Source organism: Prionailurus bengalensis, chromosome B4, assembly GCF_016509475.1.
Source record: "Prionailurus bengalensis isolate Pbe53 chromosome B4, Fcat_Pben_1.1_paternal_pri, whole genome shotgun sequence".
Classification (NCBI taxonomy): domain Eukaryota; kingdom Metazoa; phylum Chordata; class Mammalia; order Carnivora; family Felidae; genus Prionailurus; species Prionailurus bengalensis.
In genome coordinates, this window is record NC_057358.1 from 73,648,675 (window position 1) to 73,666,147 (window position 17,473).

Genomic DNA, 17,473 nt, shown 5'->3' on the forward strand with positions numbered 1-17,473 from the left:
AATACCATCCTAACTTTATTCTAGTAAGACAGGAATTATTCTAGTAAGCTATACAGACATGGCCCCAGAAAGATATAATTAAGATACCTTTAGGTAAATGAGTAGGCTTGTCCTAGACTGAGAAAGTACATTGCCATCTGACAAAGGACATGTGTCCAGAATATATAAAGAACTGACAAATCCACAATAAAAAGACAAACAACTTAACTCTTAAAATGGCCAAAAGATTTGAGCAGGCACTTCACAAAAGGAAACATGAATGGCCAGTGAACACATGAAAAATTTCCAACACTAGTCAGCAAGGAAATGGAAATGAGATACCATTTCATGGGGCACCTGGGTGGCTCAGTCAGTTAAGGGTATGACTCTTGATTTCAGCTCAGGTCCTGATCTCATGGTTTGTGAGTTCGAGTCTTGTGTCAGGCTCCGTGCTACCAGCATGGAACTGCTTGGGATCCTCTCTCTCAAATATAAATAAACTTAAAAAAAAAATACAATTCCATACCCACTTGAAAGGCTACAAAATACAATGCCAAATGTGGGCAAGGCTGTAGAGCAACTGGGGCTTGTATATATTCTTGATGAAAATGAAAATACTGGAAACACCTTGGAGAACTATTTGGAAGTTTCTTAGAAAGTCCAGCACTCAACTTAGCGTTTGACCTGATATCCCAGCAATTGTCCATTTCTACCCAATCTGCTGCACTCCTGTGTTGCTTTCCCTTCTCCAAACCTTCCATGTCTCTATTTTATTCATCTTCATATTTCTTTTATTCTTCTTCCATCACAAATGAATTCCTCCTGATTAACTATATAGAGACTCATTCTAGGAGATATGTATGTGATGACATAAATAAAAATGATTTAGGGGATGCCTGGCTTCTCCAGTGGGAAGAGCGTGTGACTCTTGATCTCAGGATTGTGAGTTCAAGCTTTGTGAGGAGTGTAGAGATTACTTAAATAAAAACTTAAAACAAACTTCAGGATTAGCTGTGTATTTTACCGAAATAAGATGGCAACTATGTTTTGACAGCTACAGATTTTAGTTATGTCAAGACTAACAGTGAAAATGGAACATATACCAGTAGAAGACAATATGTAGACTTAAAAATTTTTTCTCATGTACAAATAATTTATAGCCTTCAACAGTAGAAAGAAAATCAAATCAGTCATTTGAAAAGTTCATTTATTATATACCAATATACACTTTCTGTAATAAAAAAAAGCCTCCCAGTACATTGAACCATCTTATAAATGAAATAAGAAAATAAAACTTTCATCTGTTTATAAATGGGGTTAAATTAACCAGTACAAGATACCATATGTAAGCCTGCCCTGCAGTCTATGTGAGCTCCAATCCTGAAAATTGCCATGAGAAAAAAATGGTGCTTTATTATTTGGCACTGTAGTATTGCTCTTGAATATCTGTATAATTACAGACGTTGATATTTTCAAGTTCGTAATTTCAAAGGTAAAGTATTCAGACTAATACAGATTGGATACTTCCCCAATTTTTTAATCAGTCTTCATCTTTATATTTAAATACATTCAGATTAAACCTTTAACACTCAGAAGGTACCTTTTTCCATTTTCTTATTTTGACACACTCTCTAGGTGACCGTTAATAGAAACCTATCTTGAAGATGCTATTTGGCAAGTATTTTCTGATAATAGTGACTCCAAAGTTATGATAGTGTCTAGTAATGCTCAGTTTCTATAACAAAGTGCACCATTTGACAGTATTATGCCTCTAGAAAATAATATATAAAACAAATGTACATTTTCTTAAGGCACAATACAAAAAACCCTATTGAAATATGATTTAATATTATACTTAGCCGATACTTGTATTTCATACTTGGCTTGACTAAAATATAAAAATCTACAATAAATGTTCTTCCTACCGATTTAGGGGGGGAGGAAGTGGCAAAGTCTAGAAATTCTGGGCAGCAAGTGCTAGTTTTTAAATGCATTTTATGTGAGCATGTTGTTGAAGGGAGCAAGAATACCAGTTTGCATCTCTGTAGTGTTAGCACTTTTATGGAGAACCATTCAACATTGCATTAAATGGCAAATGAATGTCAGACTCCTGTGCAAGCTAAAATGAACTAAATCCTATTTTAGACATGCTTAGTTAGAAGAACAACTTTGGTACTGACAATTATTTGCAAACAAGGAACTTATTTTCTTGTAGATGATTGTTGTTTTTGTAAACATTGAAGAGCATTACTGATCTATATATAACTTAGGTTTCAAATTTAAAATATCCCCAATAGGCAGATACATACAAATGGATTTTTGAGTTTATCAACATAATTCCCTGCCCCCACCCTCAATAACATAAACGTTTTGACTGTGAAGAGAGAAAACTACACATGTAAAAAATAAAAATCAAATGTACCATACATCAAAATTCTGATGACTACAGAATAAGATTATATACATACACATATAGCAATCACAGTTTCCTGCACTGAATGTTTATCAAATAAAAATGTATCAAACAATACTGGGTAATGTAGCTCCACATGAATCGTGGTCTATCTAAAAATTGTGAATGACAATGGAAGACGAGAGGGAGAGCATTGTTCAGTGACAAAAAAGCGTGACAAGAGGACTAGGAATAATATTGAAGAACAAATGCTTCCAGAACAGGCAGTTGAGCAATAAGCATTATTTTTGTTGTTGCTCTATAATTTAAAGCCCCTCTCTCTGTTTAGAAGATGTTTTAACATTTATACATAAAAAAAATTGAACGAAGAAGGCACTCCAGTGTCCCAAACAGAAGAGGCGAAACATTCCTTTACTGTTGACAGTAAGGTGTACTGGTGTCTGATCTTTCATGTATGTACCCTTCAGGGACAGTTGGTAAGACATGTAGGCATACCTCAGAGATATTGCAGGTTTGGTTCCGGACAATCACAGTAAAGCGAGTATTACAATAAAGCAAGTCAGATAGATTTTTTGGCTTCCCAGTGTATATAAAAGTTATGCTTATGCTATAGTGTACTAAGTGTGCAACAGTATTGTCTAAAAAAATGTACATCCGTTAATTAAAAAATTGCTAAAAAGTGCTAACCATATCTGAGCTTTCAGCAAGTCTTAATCACTGATCATAGATCACCATAACAAATATAATAATGAAAAAGTTTGAGATACTATGAGAATTACCAAAATGTGACAGAGGCACAAAGTGAGCAAATGCTGTTGGAAAAATGATGCTCCACGCAAGGTTGTCACGAACCAATTTGTAAAAAAACAAACAAACAAACAAACAAAAAACCAACAGGGAAAAAAACCCGCAAAAAACCTCAGTGCTAAGCACAACAAAGCACAAGAAACGAGATATGCCTGTGTTTAATAAGATGTCTTTAACATTTACCAAAAATCTATTGAATAAAGAATTCATTAATTCAGTGTCACAAACAAATGGGCAAATATTCCTTCACTGTTGACAATAAGATGTTCTAGCCGGCTGTCTGATCATTCATGTACCTTACAGGGACAGTTCCTAAGACATGGCTTTTGCCTCTGTTGTTAAATAGACCTAGAGTATTTGGTGCTGGATTGGGGGAAGGCATTAAGCGGTGATAGCTTTGCCACCAGGGCATTTTTGTTGGATGTTCTGAGAATACAAGTATTTGGTAATTTGAGGGGGAGGGGAAAAGGTATTATCTGATGACCATTCCATGCAGCTACCCTTATTCTGCTTGTGCAACAGCAAAAATGCATCCTCTCACACTGTTTTAGGAAAACCTGGGTAGAAATGTGCACCGCAGGTTTTAAACCTATAAACAGCCATTCTTGACAGAAATGATGCTTTTTTTTCTTCCACAGGTGCCTGGTGATGTTACTACAAACATCTTTGGAATCTTCCCGTTATTTCCTATGAATAACATTCCAATCAATAGAACTCAAATGTCTTTTGCAGCATAATTTGCAACCATTTCCAATAGAAAAGGTATTTTTCTTTGGGTTAGTGATGCTTGGAATTTGGAGGGTTGTAAATCCAGTCAATTATAATGAGTGCCATGCTTCCAATCATGAAGATGATTCCAACCACAAGGAAAATTAAAGCCTGTAAATCAGAGAGCTTGTTAGGGAACACAGAAACCATATAGCACAGTTTGCTCTTAGAAATTGTTTACCCAAGACAGCAATCTGATTGGCATATTGAATTGTATTATTCTTATGGCTCAGATGTCTATGCCTAGCAGTTCAGTGAATTTAGAAGCCAAGTTGAGGAAAGAGGGTGAATACAGTGGAGAGATTTAATCTAAGTCTTCAAAATAGATAAATGGTTGATTTGTTACATCAGAATGATGGAATACTCTGTAATCATTAAAAAAAAAACAAGTGACAGAAAAAGATACAATGACATTGAGTGTGCTCACAATCTTTTAGGTGAGGGGCATATTATAGTCTATAGGACAGGATTAAATTTACAAAGTAAACAGATAAAAACAAAAGCCTAATCTATGTTACATATTTTTAAAAACGTGTGTGTGTGTGTGTGTGTGTGTGTGTGTGTGTGTGTGTAAAACACTAGAAGGGGCCTTATATATTATCATCACTGAGATCAACCACCTCATTCAATCTATGAGGAAGCAACAGGTGAAGTTTTTCACTAGAAAGGATCAGGGGACAATTTTACTCATTTTTACATCAAACTCAGAATGGGTCACAAACAGGATAAATAATTTTCCATGGTCACCCTTCTGTAAAAGTCCAAGCAAAATAGACTGGAGAGGCTAGGAATTCGGGGGCAGGGGTGGGGAGGAGATGTTGGGAGGAGCTTTGGATACCAAACTGTCCTGAAGTCCCTGAACAGTCCTGTGGAGTGAATGACTCTCAGGCAACATTCAGCATAACTTAGTAAGAGGCACTGTTTTTAAGCCTTAAGTGGAAGATATACTTGAATATTATCAATGACTATTTGATAATTAGAAAAACAAGGGGAGCCTGGGTGGCTCAGTGGGTTGAGCATCTGACTTTGGCTCAGGTCATGATCTTGCAGTTTGTGGGTTTGACCCCTGTGTCGGGCTCTGTGCTGACAGCTCAGAGCCTGGAGCCTGCTTCAGATTGTGTGTCTCCCTCTCTCTCTGCCCCTCCCCTGCTGACGCTCTGTCTCTGTCTCTGTCTCTGTCTCTCTCAAAAATAAACATTAAAGAAATAATTAGAAAAACAATTCACTCTGGCATGTGTTTCTTTTTTTTTTTTTTTTTTTAATATCATGCCAATGTTTACAGCAGCACTTTCAACGTTTATTTATTTTTGGGACAGAGAGAGACAGAGCGTGAACGGGGGAGGGGCAGGGAGAGAGGGAGACACAGAATCGGAAACAGGCTCCAGGCTCTGAGCCATCAGCCCAGAGCCTGACGCGGGGCTCGAACTCAAGGACCGCGAGATCGTGACCTGGCTGAAGTCAGACCCTTAACCGACTGCGCCACCCAGGCGCCCCTGGCATGTGTTTCTATAACATCATTTTGGAAAAGAAATATGCTCTCGCTTAATAAAATTAAATTTTATATCTAAAGAGGTTAACTGGAAAATGATGGTTTTGTTCTGGATCTCAGTCCACTCCAAGGTACTATGGAGGGGGAAACCAGGCAGCATCTTTTCTTTTGGCCTTCCTAACCTAAAAAATATGACTAAAATGTTTCAGTTATTTCATAACACTGTCAGGGAGCCTCATTCCTTCCCACACAATTTCCTGTGGATAGTGCTACAATCTTGGTGGTGGAAACTGGTATCCATATATGCCTGTGGGAAAACTCTTAGTGTTTGATGGGTAGAAAGGACTTAACACAAGATTCTTGATTTATGACAGGAAGAAATCCTGGAATCAACTCAGTACCAGAGATCTACCCTCCTTTCTCTCCACTAAAGTTCCAGCCCATCTCTGATTTTCAGTTCTTGGTCAATCTTTTTGAATTGTATATTTTTGGTTTACTCTCAGTTAAAGAGCAACTTATAACAGGGGAGATTGCAAGCCTTACTTACCCCAACCTTTTGTGGTGACCTAAGAGGTTCTTTCTTGACAAGTTTAAGGTAAAACACTGCTGGAAGTATGAAGATCAGCATAGTGGCAGAAGAAGCCCCTGAGGGGATAAACACAGGACAGGTCAATGTCTTACTCAGCAAGGCAGAGACTCAAGGTCATGCACTTTAAAAGTCTTAATGCTACCCTAATCTTAGCACTGAAAGTACTATAAACTTGTCTTGGTTGCTTATTCAAATGTTTATCAAGAAAATTAAAATATACCTAACATCATAGTTGTATCCTAAGTACACATAACATATAGTAAACAAAAAAAAAGGCTGACTTAAAAATTTATATAGGAAACTGACAATAGAAACACATACTAAGGAAGCTGAACTCATCATGCATCCTTCTTATCCACTTCCAACTTTTCAAGTTGCTGACACCTAATCCAAAAAATGTTATATTGTATTTAAAATTTGAGTAATCCCTCAAATCAGCAGATGAAAACTATATTAACGGGCCACACAGTTAAAGAAATCTGCTTTACAAGACCAACCTTCTCTACCTCCAAAGATGGCCATCAATGCTCAGCTGATACTGACAGACTCGAGAAAGCATCCTATGGGTAGACTGTGTCTTCCTTACTTTTTGATGCAGAGTTAAGACCTAAATTCAAATCCTGCAATAGTCCAAGATACAGGTATTCCCCACTTTGCAAAAGTTCATGTTATGCCACTTCACTTTTAGGAAGGACCTATGTTAGCACCTACCTTCCCTAACTGAAAGAAATCCAAAGAAGATTTCTGTCTTTATGGGGAAAAAAATAAAAGGTGAAAGTTGCACCCAGAACTTGTTTTGCAGAACATTATGGAGGCAGCGCCCCCTGAGCAGCGAGAGAGGTGTCTCCAGGTCTCTTCCCTGGAAACTACACTCCATCTCGGCATTAAGTTGCCATGGCTTTTGAACCATTGTGAATATCTGTGTTTTAGGTCGATTTATTTTCTGCATTTGTTATCAATATTGTGTCGTAAGTTATCAGAAGAGTCCAAGAGCTGTTATCTTTTGTGTCTGGGATACTCAAAAATGCTTCCATATGAATGAATCGTAGTTTCTTCGTAGCTTTATGCCATCAAGGCTTACGAAAGATTTCATATAATGTTCTACTTTTGGATGGAGGGGAAGTGGGGAACTGTATATGACTTGACCTCTGTGGGCTTCCATTTCCATCAGAAAAGGCAGCTGGACTAGATGACCTATAAGGTAGCTTTTACTGTTGACATTTTCTGATCCTGTGATTAACTTCCAGAGTCACCTGGGAGGGAGGGGAGGTGACCAGGTGGCCCGGCTGGGCTCACAAGAATCCCATGAGTCAAAGATGGAGCAGGGATCCTTGACTTCCCCTCCACCAGCTCCCCGTCTGCCACTTAAGGAGGTATCCACTTGAGCTGATTAAACAAAAGCCTTTCTCAAACTTACCTATGAATCCAAAGATATATTTTATAGTGGGTACAAGGATGACCAGAACATTATTAAGTGCAAGAAGTATGGCTGCAATCAAGAAATGTCTTATCCAACTGAAGGGTCTTTTGGGAAATAAGAGTGTGGTCACTGATGTACGAATCTGCAACAAGAAAGTTCAAAGGCAAGGTTACTAATTTGTTTTTGATTTTCGTCTACTATTTCAAATATTCTTGTCACTCTAAAGCACTTTGTGTTTTTCCTTTTTCTCCCAGAAAAGATCTTGATGCTGATTTGTTTTTCAAAATTTCATTAATGTGGTAAAATATTCATAATGTTAACTATCTTAACTATTTTTAAGTGTACAGTTCAGTTATTAAGTATGTTGATATTGGGGCACCTGAGCCCCGACTTCAGCTCAGGTCATGATCTCATAGCTTGTGGGTTTGAGCTCTGCATCAGGCTCTCTGCTGTCAGTGCAGAGCCCATTTTGGATCCTCTGTCTCCCTCTCTTTCTGCCCCTCCTCTGCTTGCAGGCTCTCAAAACTAACAAAGAAAAAAAGTATGTTGATATTGTTGTGCAGCCTTGATGCTGATATTTCTTTGAGATAGTTATTTTCCTTGTGCTCACTTTCTCAGCTTTTAGAATTTTTTCTTAAAAGTTATCTCAGAGAAAATCACAGGTAAGACTTCAGGGACACAGTAAAACCCTTATTGATTTCTAAACGTGTGTTGTCAAACAGGATTAAGTATTAAGGGCAAGCACTGAATTGATTTGCACTCCTTGTGATTTTTTCCAAATCTGGGTTTTTTAAAAATTTGGCATCGTATTTAGCATATAATGCTTATTTTGCCACATAATGTTTTTTAAAATGATACTCTTTGTATTTCTTTTTGCCCTTTTGCCCTCCGTTCCCAATTACAGATTATAAATGCATACAAAAACGCAAAGAATAGGACCTGGTAATTTTAGCATTCCTCAGAGTTTCTCGTTTGGTGTCTTGCACACAGCAGGCACTCAATACATGTTGAATCAAGTTGAACAGAATGAATCCCTTCCCACCCTTCGGGAGCCTTGACAGACTTCAGCCCTATTTCAGCAGCTACAATAAGTAGGTGAAGGGTCAAGAGAGGTTCCATTTGTAGCAGTCTTTCAAGTTACTGTGCTATAACTGGATAATAAAAAGATCCTTGTGGGTGGAGGGAATGCCCTGCATGTTTGAACAGCTTAACAAAGTAGAAAATACTCTCATCTTTAGAATCTTTTAGAGGACACTTTTGACTCAGTGGCATTATTCTATTGGCTTTTCAATAAGGGAACACTCCAGTTAAGCTCGGACTTCACATTTTTAGAAATGCTGGCATTGATTTTCCACTTAAAATTTTACTTCTGAAGTCTCTTACTGGTGGAGAGATGGGAACTCATGTAAAAGCAAAAATGTAAAATACATTTTTGAAACACATGTATGAACGGCCAAAACTTTGAGCCGAATTGCTTGTAGTGTCTAATGTGACATTCCTTTCATACTGGTCCACCAAAATTAAAGCCATCTGTTTAGGTTTCAAAAGCAATTTCATTTCCAGAATGGCAAACCAGATAGTCTCTGGAAATGGTTTAACAGTGACTTTGTAAGGGATTTTAAAAATTGGATTAGTGAAAATTATGAAATTCGCTCTGAAAAGTAGGCTGAAGAAAGCAAATGCCTTGATTACATTTTCCCCAGCTGTCCATTAATTCTACATTATGATCCACACTCCATGGTTATTGGATATTGTCCAAACCAGTCTTATTAGGCTTCAACATAAGCTTTCCATGGTACATCCTTATGGCTTAAAGATTTACTTGTCTGAAAGTGCGAAATTTACAGAATAAACAAGTAGAATACAGGTTATTTTCAGGCAGAGGACTTATATATGTGAGTTTTTTTGTTTTTTGTTTTTTGTTTGTTTTTGTTTTTGGTCTTTTGTTAAAGGAATACTCTATTCCATAAGCTGAGTTAGAGGTAAACCTCTAAGTGCAGTTCCCCTGAATGTGAATGTGGTTTCCTAAGGTCTCATGGCTCCCAGAAAGACTAAGGTTTGGCTTGGTGATGTAAGAGTACAGAAGGTTTACAGGAATCATCATTGGAATAAATGATCAAAGCTTGCTCCTCACAGCAAATAAAGAAAAACAAAATCCCAAACAGAACTGAAAGCATGTAGAATTGCCAATGCATTCCTAGAAAGGATCATAGGGCAAGCGGGGAGATAGTAGGGGGCTGGTGGTGGTGAAAAAGAATAGAAGAAAACTTGCCGGTCATTCTATGTTAAAATGCTGCCTTGAGAGGTGAGCCTGGATCAATAGGTCCTGAACAGTTCTATTTACCTATGTCAGGACTGAGGCAACTCTGGCGTGTTACCCACAAAGCATTGCCTGCTGTTCCACTTATCTAAGTGCCTTTTCTCCACTGACACAAACTGATAAGAACCTGGAAATGTGGGTCAGATGCTGTGGGTGGGGAAGTCCTTAGCAACAGCCATGCCCTCTGACCCAGAAGGATTCCAGAAAGGTCCTTTGCAGCTCTAGAGAAAACATCTGTTATTTACAGAGAGAGTATTCAGAATAGGAGGTGCTATGTTCTAATCCGGGGACCCACTGGGAGGCAGAGTAAAAAGTGGGAACCTTAGGTCTGAACTCTTTAAAAAAATCAATCTTATTGCTTAGAAGCGAATCAGTTTCATTTTGTAAGACTGCCTAGGGTAGGAGTGTTGGAAATATCTGTGGACCACTACTCTATTCCAGTTCTCAGCAACATTTGCCATATTTCTATGCCTATATCTGCATATGATTCAAAACAGATCTGATGGCAACATATGTGGGGCAAAATGATTTCACCATCACAGAATAAAAGAGAAGTAGCTAGAAAATCTGAGATGTGATTTTTTTTTTTTTTTTTAAGGTATGGCAAATGGAATGTGAGTCTGTGTGTTCTTGATAAACTCCTTAGGATGATCTGGTTTTCTGTTTTTCATGTTAATGGGTGAACTTTACTACATAAAGGGGAGTACAAGCTGAAAATGGAATTAATAGTCTTTGGGAAGGAGGTGTAGTCCCATAATAGACTACCCTCCCATAAAACCCCCACCCCCAACAATAGAAACAAATGTTGAGCTACTAGTAAAAAAGTAATTCACTTCATTTATTCATCTGTTCAATAATCATTTCTGCACTCAATATGTCTTTTGTTATGGAAAAAACTAGCCTAACTGCAGAAAATAAGATAATAAATAGAGTAATCAAAGGAAAATCCATCTAGTCAACCAAAAACAGCAACGCCCTTCCTTATTGTGTCTTCTTGGGCTCCTAAGAAAAAGAGCCTATTATCCTCTGTTGAAAGAAGTAGAATATACAATTATGCCTAAAATCGAGAGATTTTAATCCAGATTAGGTTTTGTTTGTTTTTGATTACTTGTATATGGGGATATCAAAGCCAAGTAAATAAACTTCTTATTGGTCAAGAGTTTCTTAATTCAAAGAAACTACCGGGAGAACCCTGCTGTGCATGGCTCAGCGTTTGACATGTTGGAAATCATGGCTCTAAATCATAAGAAACAAACACATCACTAATAACTTCTCTCACTTTAGGGAGAAAGTGTCTGAAGGTAGTCTTGTGGGTTTGACTGGGACGAGGAGACTTTTTTGTCCTCCATGTTTACTTTTATGTTCTGCATCATACCCATGGACACTTAATTCATTTAGCCCAGCTCCTGACCCGAACTAAAGTTCGTGGCAAATGTTGGCAGGGCAAACAGCTTATGCTATTGCTAGAAAAAGCAGTTTACACATCTCACAAGGCAAGATTCATTTGGAGACCATTTTTCTGGGCGATTATTGTCAAACTTCTCCTGCACCAGTCACTGTGCCCATTCCTTACCTTTAAGACTTTTAAACCAGGGGAGAAGGTGGACACCTATGCAGATTATCTCAATGTAATAATGTTGTAGGGTCAAAGACAGAATTATGTGCAACATGTTTCGTAAATGCTAACGTTGGGTACAAATACTTAAGGATAAGTTATTTTTTGAAATTTTGGTTCCCATGATCCATTTTGATTCTAAGGGGCATCTAATGGGAGACATTTCCAAACCACTACTGTTCCTGATGGTCAAATTTATATCCGTGCCCTGTCACAAGAGAAAGAACTTCTATGGGGAGATCTGGATCTTAAATGTTGAGGTAAAATGACCATCAGTGTGACTTCCACTTCCTTTATCTTGACCTCAGCCATCAGTGTCCTTCTGTGAGCGGTGCATTAATCAACTGTGACTAACTGCATGACCACAGGCAAGTCCATTAATCTCCCGAGACCATGACCTCAAAGTGCTATATTTAGGGCTTATGAAAAAAGCAATACAGAGCCACATAACAAATTTCTTCTATAAAATGCTTTGACTCGATAATGATGTGAATACCTACTGTGTGCCAAAAATTAGCTCTTCACACAAAAAGGGCTTTCAACTTTGGTTCCTCAGAGACACTGTTTGCTTAGAAATTTTACCTTATGGTACACTTTGTCAATAGCTGTCTTCTGCCTCGTACCCATGATGGAGCTGATTTTAGGCTAAAGCTGTATGCATGTCATTTGAAATACTTTCAGACATATGTGAGGCAAGATATTATTTAGGAGTAAAATATTAGCCCTCCTAGTAATAAGGATCTGATTTCATGCACTCATGAAAAAGGAATGTGTTAAAAAATATTTCAGCACACAAGCTGCATTTAAAGTGACCACAGTGTCATTATATGAGTAGTCCTTATATGCTGGGCCCTGTATGGAACATTCTCTACAGGATGGTGCTGGTTACTAGGTTGCTTATTTTCTCCCCTTAATGAATGAGTAAATTGAGTATTTATGAAAGGAGAAGAGTTGGCAGGAGAATGCAGACTTGTGTTTGTCCATAGGTGGTGGTTTTAACTCACGCAGCCCAAATCTCTTCAACCAGCCCTGCTCTGTGATCCCAGGACAAGTGATGCCAAAGGCAAATGCCAAGAAGGGGTGATCCCAGTATGAGTCTAGTCGAGGGCATATATCAGTGTTAGGGATAGTAGAAAAGATATAAGGTGGAAAATATAGCTATTTTTCAAGATATTTAGTTCTAGTAAGTAATTTACTTAATAAAATTCCCCTTCTCATTGGTCTTCAAGGAATCAGATTAAATAAGGCAACATTTGAATGTGACTGCAACAAAACTGTAGGGGAAATTTAAATACCTTCAGAACTGGTGAAAATGCAACAAATTGAAAAGTAATGTAGTTTTTGCCTTTTAAGTTCCAGAAGTTCTATCAACTCCTACTCATTTCTACCAATCCACAAGATAGAAACCCAAGATCTTCTTTCTGAATTGAAGTTTAACAAAAAACTTTGACCTCAATAAAGTTGGAAAATAAATAGAAATTTTGTGATTATATTTTTCCTCCTATATTTTCAAAGTGTTTAACATTTGAGGCGCCTGGGTGCCTCAGTCGGTTAAGCATCCGACTCTTGATATTGGCTCAGGTCACAATGTCATGGTTCATGAGATCGAGCCCCGCATTGGGCTCTGTGCTGGTAGCATGGAGCCTGCTTGGGATTCTCTCTCTCTCTCTCTCTCTCTCTCTCTCTCTCCCAAAATAAAGACTTTTTAAAAGGTGTTTAACATCAAAAAATATTTGTTGAATCTACGTATTAAATTGTCCATCTTAAATGGCTCCAAAATGCTGTGTGAAAATAACGTCTTCAGGCATTGCAAATGCAAACTCACATAATTAAATCCACGTCAAATTGGAACATATCTAAGCTAGGAGATTAAGCAGGATTCTTCCATCAAAGCTTCAGGTACTTACTGGGAACAGGACAATGGGCACAGTTAGTGTCACTGCCACAAGGACTGCCAGGCGTACCATGAGGAGAGGGGTGTCAAATGTATATACTTTGCTATAAGCATGAAGTAATTCGTCTTCAACTTCTCCTACAAAGAAGAAGAGAATGGGTCCAGTTTGGTGTTTCCAAGTCAGTATTGATTACCAAAAGCAACATTTTACAAAGGGAACACAGTACAACAGAAAAAAACACCCAGGTCTGGGAATCTAGACACCTGTTTTTATCCTATCTTTGAGCTTATTTATTAGTTGTGTTGATCTTTCTTCAAATGGACAAGGGGGCCAGTGAAGCTTATGAAGTTAAAGAAGCTAGAATAAAATTGTGAAGATGCCTCTCTGGCTCATTTGCTTCGTGATAAGTCTATCTCAGTTTGTACAGAAGCCTCACAAGAGACGGGAAGCTGAGGTGCTCTGGTTGAAGGGGATGAAAGGTCCAAGCCCCCACCAGCCTGTCCCTTACATCCTGCCCACTCCCCCCTCTTTTCCCACCTGCTAAGTGAGCCTTGATGCAGCTTCTCTGAATCTAGTATGGAAACCTTATGACAAATGATTTTTAATATTTTTTCAAGTTCAATAATTATGACTCTATCATGATACCAATACAGATACTTCCGGGGATTTTTCAAGCTTATCTTATGAAACTCATTAGAATCAGTATAAGTAACATTCAAGGATGAATTAGCATGATCTTAACAGGGTCTCCCAATGAATACTGATCTAAGATTAAGATGCCATGCTCCTGGAAAGCTTATCCACTCAGAATTCCAGACACAAATGACATGGAGATGCTTATAGAATCAGATGTAGTTCGATTTTTCTCCCTACGCCCCTCCAAATCAGATAAAACGGGGTAAAAATACCTTCAGTGGTATTGATCTAACTTTTATTAATTCACAACCAACAAGCAGTTAATGCCCAATCTAAAGTGAATGCTTGGTTAATAGCCAACTATTAGTCAAATAGAAAAAAACCCCAAGTAAATGGTGCTCCCTCCCCAGTCTTTTCCTCCACAATTTGTCTAGTAATCAATTTAATTTAGTGAATCAGAAGAAAAAAACAACTAAAAAGTTAGAGAAGTTTAAACAAAAGGTTTATTTATGTTGATTACACTGATTAGTGATAACAGGTCAATGTTTACGTCCCTGAAATTTGTCTATTAGGCTATGCTTCAATGGAGTGCAATAACAATCCTACTTTTGTGTCCATTAAGATGCCATAGACAAATTGTTTTAGGCATAATCTAATGTGTCCATAGTAACTTTTTTTGTTTTTGGTAGTGCACTCCCAGATTGAGTGGAACTCTGTCATGTCTTTTCTCAGGAAACTGTTCACTATAACAGAATAGAATGGGATAAGCCAGAAAATTTACCTAATGCTCCAAGCCCCCAGATCCCACTTGACTGGTAAACAAGAAGCAGGTTCCAAATCAAGGACTTTGCACTTTCCCTACCATTTGCTTAGTAGTTAGTTATTCCACCAAGAAAGCTTTACAACATATGATTGGATTCATTGTGATTGTTCCTAGCATGAGATGGCCTAAGAAGTCAAAGTCAAGGAAATATAATCTATCCCGTAAGGAAAATAATGTAGATTTGAAGGCTGGTTTTTCACAAAACATGTATGAATTCACAAATTGTTGTAACTTGTTAGCTAGACTGGTTCAGGTCCCATTTTCTTAGGTCAAGTGACAAGGCTAAAATAGCATGTTAGTTGACTACATGGACTATAGATCATGCTGCTTATAGAGGGTAATTAAAAGAATTATACCTACCCGGGTTAATGATCAGTCCAACTAGGATTTGCACAAAGAGAATGACTTTGACAGAGTGACCTACCATAGAAGGTTAGGTAACCAAAGAGGGCAGCAAGCAGGTACATGATGAGCATTCCCGTGATGGAAATATTTGACACTGTTTGCATCTTCCTCCGGGACCGACTGAAATGAAAAAAAAAAAAAAAAGCTCAGTGTTTTTTTTTTTTATCATTTTTTTAGTAAAAAAAACTTCTAAAATAGTGAAAGAATGTATGCCTGTGTACTATTATAAAACCACATATCTCATACAGAAACATAGCTTCTTTAAACTTGTCCTAAAGAGCTGTGGGGGATTTGTTTTCATTTTTCTTAACTACTACTCTGTCAGTCTTAGAGACAACTATTTTCCTAGAAGAAGACTGGTTTATTTTGTGTTGATAAATATACTTGTCTACTGAGTACGCAAGAATGTAATTAACATAAAGATCCAACTGTCTGCTAATGTAGAAAGCTTTCATACTTCATAGTGAGATGGGATTCATATTTCATGTGGGAGGACACAAACCTACTAGAATCACCAAAGCACAAGTTGCATGAGTCCAGACCACAAGAGAGCCTAGAAGCGTCTGGAAACCATTCTGGAGGGCACCCAGCTGCTTAAAGTCAATTGCCGGGCTTCTGGAGTAATTGCTATCACTTCTTGATCTTCAGTTAAGGTCAAGTGTAGAGTAAATGCCGCATGTGATTTTCCAAGTAAAGCGAAAATAATTGAAAGTGTTCCCCCAATTTTTTATAAGTTAAATCAGAATTTGTGAAGCAATTATTGCTATGTACTGAGAATAAAGAGTGAGGTTACTGATATCCGGATTAAATAAAGTGAGAATTACTATAGGCCACCTTTTTCTAAAGGTAAAGGGGAAAGCAGTGCTAGAGGGCTCAGACACACTACATACCTAAGTAGATGTCAACAGCCTCAAAGGGAAAAGACTACAAACGAATCCTAGAATTTCAGCTAGAAGAAACAAGATTGTCTAGCCATTGTCTCCATTGTACAGATAAGACAATGAAGGCCAGGTTTTGGCACATCCCTGTGGTGAATGTCTTCTAGACAAGGGTTAAAGACAGAGCACAAGTGACATCAATGGCTTAGCAAGGTCACCTTAGCCATAATTTTTGGTCTTCATGGGTGCGGTCATTTATAGCTGAGGTGACATCATTCCTAGCAAATTTCAAATTCAAATTTCTCATTCCTGCCAAAATTCTTCTAGCCATTGGCTCTTCCTCCCCCTGACCTAAATTCCTCTTGTGGACCATTAGGATGAAGAAATGGGAGAGAAGGAAGCAGATACGGTAGTGTAGGGAGGGGGCTAATTCATACCTTTTTGGTTAAAATACATTACTGATGAGTGGTATGTACCACAAACCTTCTCTGAAGAGAAAGCCATTAACCATGCTTTTGTATAAAGCACCTCTGAACATATGAGCACATTTTCAAAACAAGTTAGAATGTTAAAATGATGGCTGCCTTACTCTTTAAGTTCACTGTATATGGGAAGGACCTCAGGGTGGCACACAAAAGCAAATGCTAGGATGGGAATTGCGTAGGCCGTCTGAAAAACAAAGACAACAACACATGTGTAGCTTTTCAACACAGATGGCAATCCCAAGCCATCTCAGCTTATAAAATGAAGACCCAGCCATTTTGGTAGGCTCATCACTTACCCGGGAGTTGAACACAAAGTATTTGGGTTGACACTTGTCATCACTGTGTGCTTCATACTCTACTCCACTGCCATGAAGAGAGCCCTTGGCCTGGTTCTCATCTAGCCCTGCAGGATTTTGGTGGGTGTAATCCATCATGAAGTTCACGCCATTAATCTCAGAGTTGTTAGGTAATATTACCATGTGCACTGGAAGTGTATTGTTGAATGTCAGATTTCCAACATTGTGATCCAGAACAGGCAGAGGGCAGGGTATTTGGAATTTCTTGTAAATCACCTAGGCCCAGCCATTAAAAAAAATTATCAGCTTTTTGAGGAGAACAGTGAAACAAAAATCCATTTATATAGCTTATGGGGTAGTGGTGAGGGGCCTCTGCTGAAGATTCCCTTTAGGCTAATAGACAATGGAGACTCTCTAGCCTCTGCTCTAAGGAAAGAGTTGGAAGGATGGTTGTCCCTGAGAATCAATAGGACAGTATTTTGCATGAATCTCTTCTAAGAATCATCCATATTCTTCTGTGATAAAGATGATCATTTCCTTGCTATATTTCATATTTTTCATTTCTTCAAATTAATATGGATTATCAAAAAATTTCCCATCTTCTTTTGCCTTTTTTGGGGAAATGCTGTATACATTTTGGCATCCAGGATATTAC

General features: G+C 38.0%; 1 protein-coding gene across 2 annotated transcripts in view; it reads right to left on the reverse strand.

Moving 5' to 3' along the window:
* Positions 1-979: 979 nt before the first annotated feature.
* The window catches only part of SLC38A4 (solute carrier family 38 member 4), a 71,606-nt gene continuing 55,112 nt past the window's right edge, over positions 980-17,473 (reverse strand). For both annotated transcript variants that reach the window (XM_043563560.1, XM_043563561.1), the window contains exons 10-16: positions 16,819-17,094; positions 16,627-16,706; positions 15,179-15,279; positions 13,308-13,432; positions 7,463-7,607; positions 6,004-6,101; positions 980-4,078 (exon numbers count right to left, since the gene is read on the reverse strand). In XM_043563560.1, the coding sequence (XP_043419495.1) occupies positions 3,977-4,078; positions 6,004-6,101; positions 7,463-7,607; positions 13,308-13,432; positions 15,179-15,279; positions 16,627-16,706; positions 16,819-17,094 (927 nt within the window). In that variant the 3' untranslated portion in view covers positions 980-3,976. The remainder of the gene's footprint in view (positions 4,079-6,003; positions 6,102-7,462; positions 7,608-13,307; positions 13,433-15,178; positions 15,280-16,626; positions 16,707-16,818; positions 17,095-17,473) is intronic.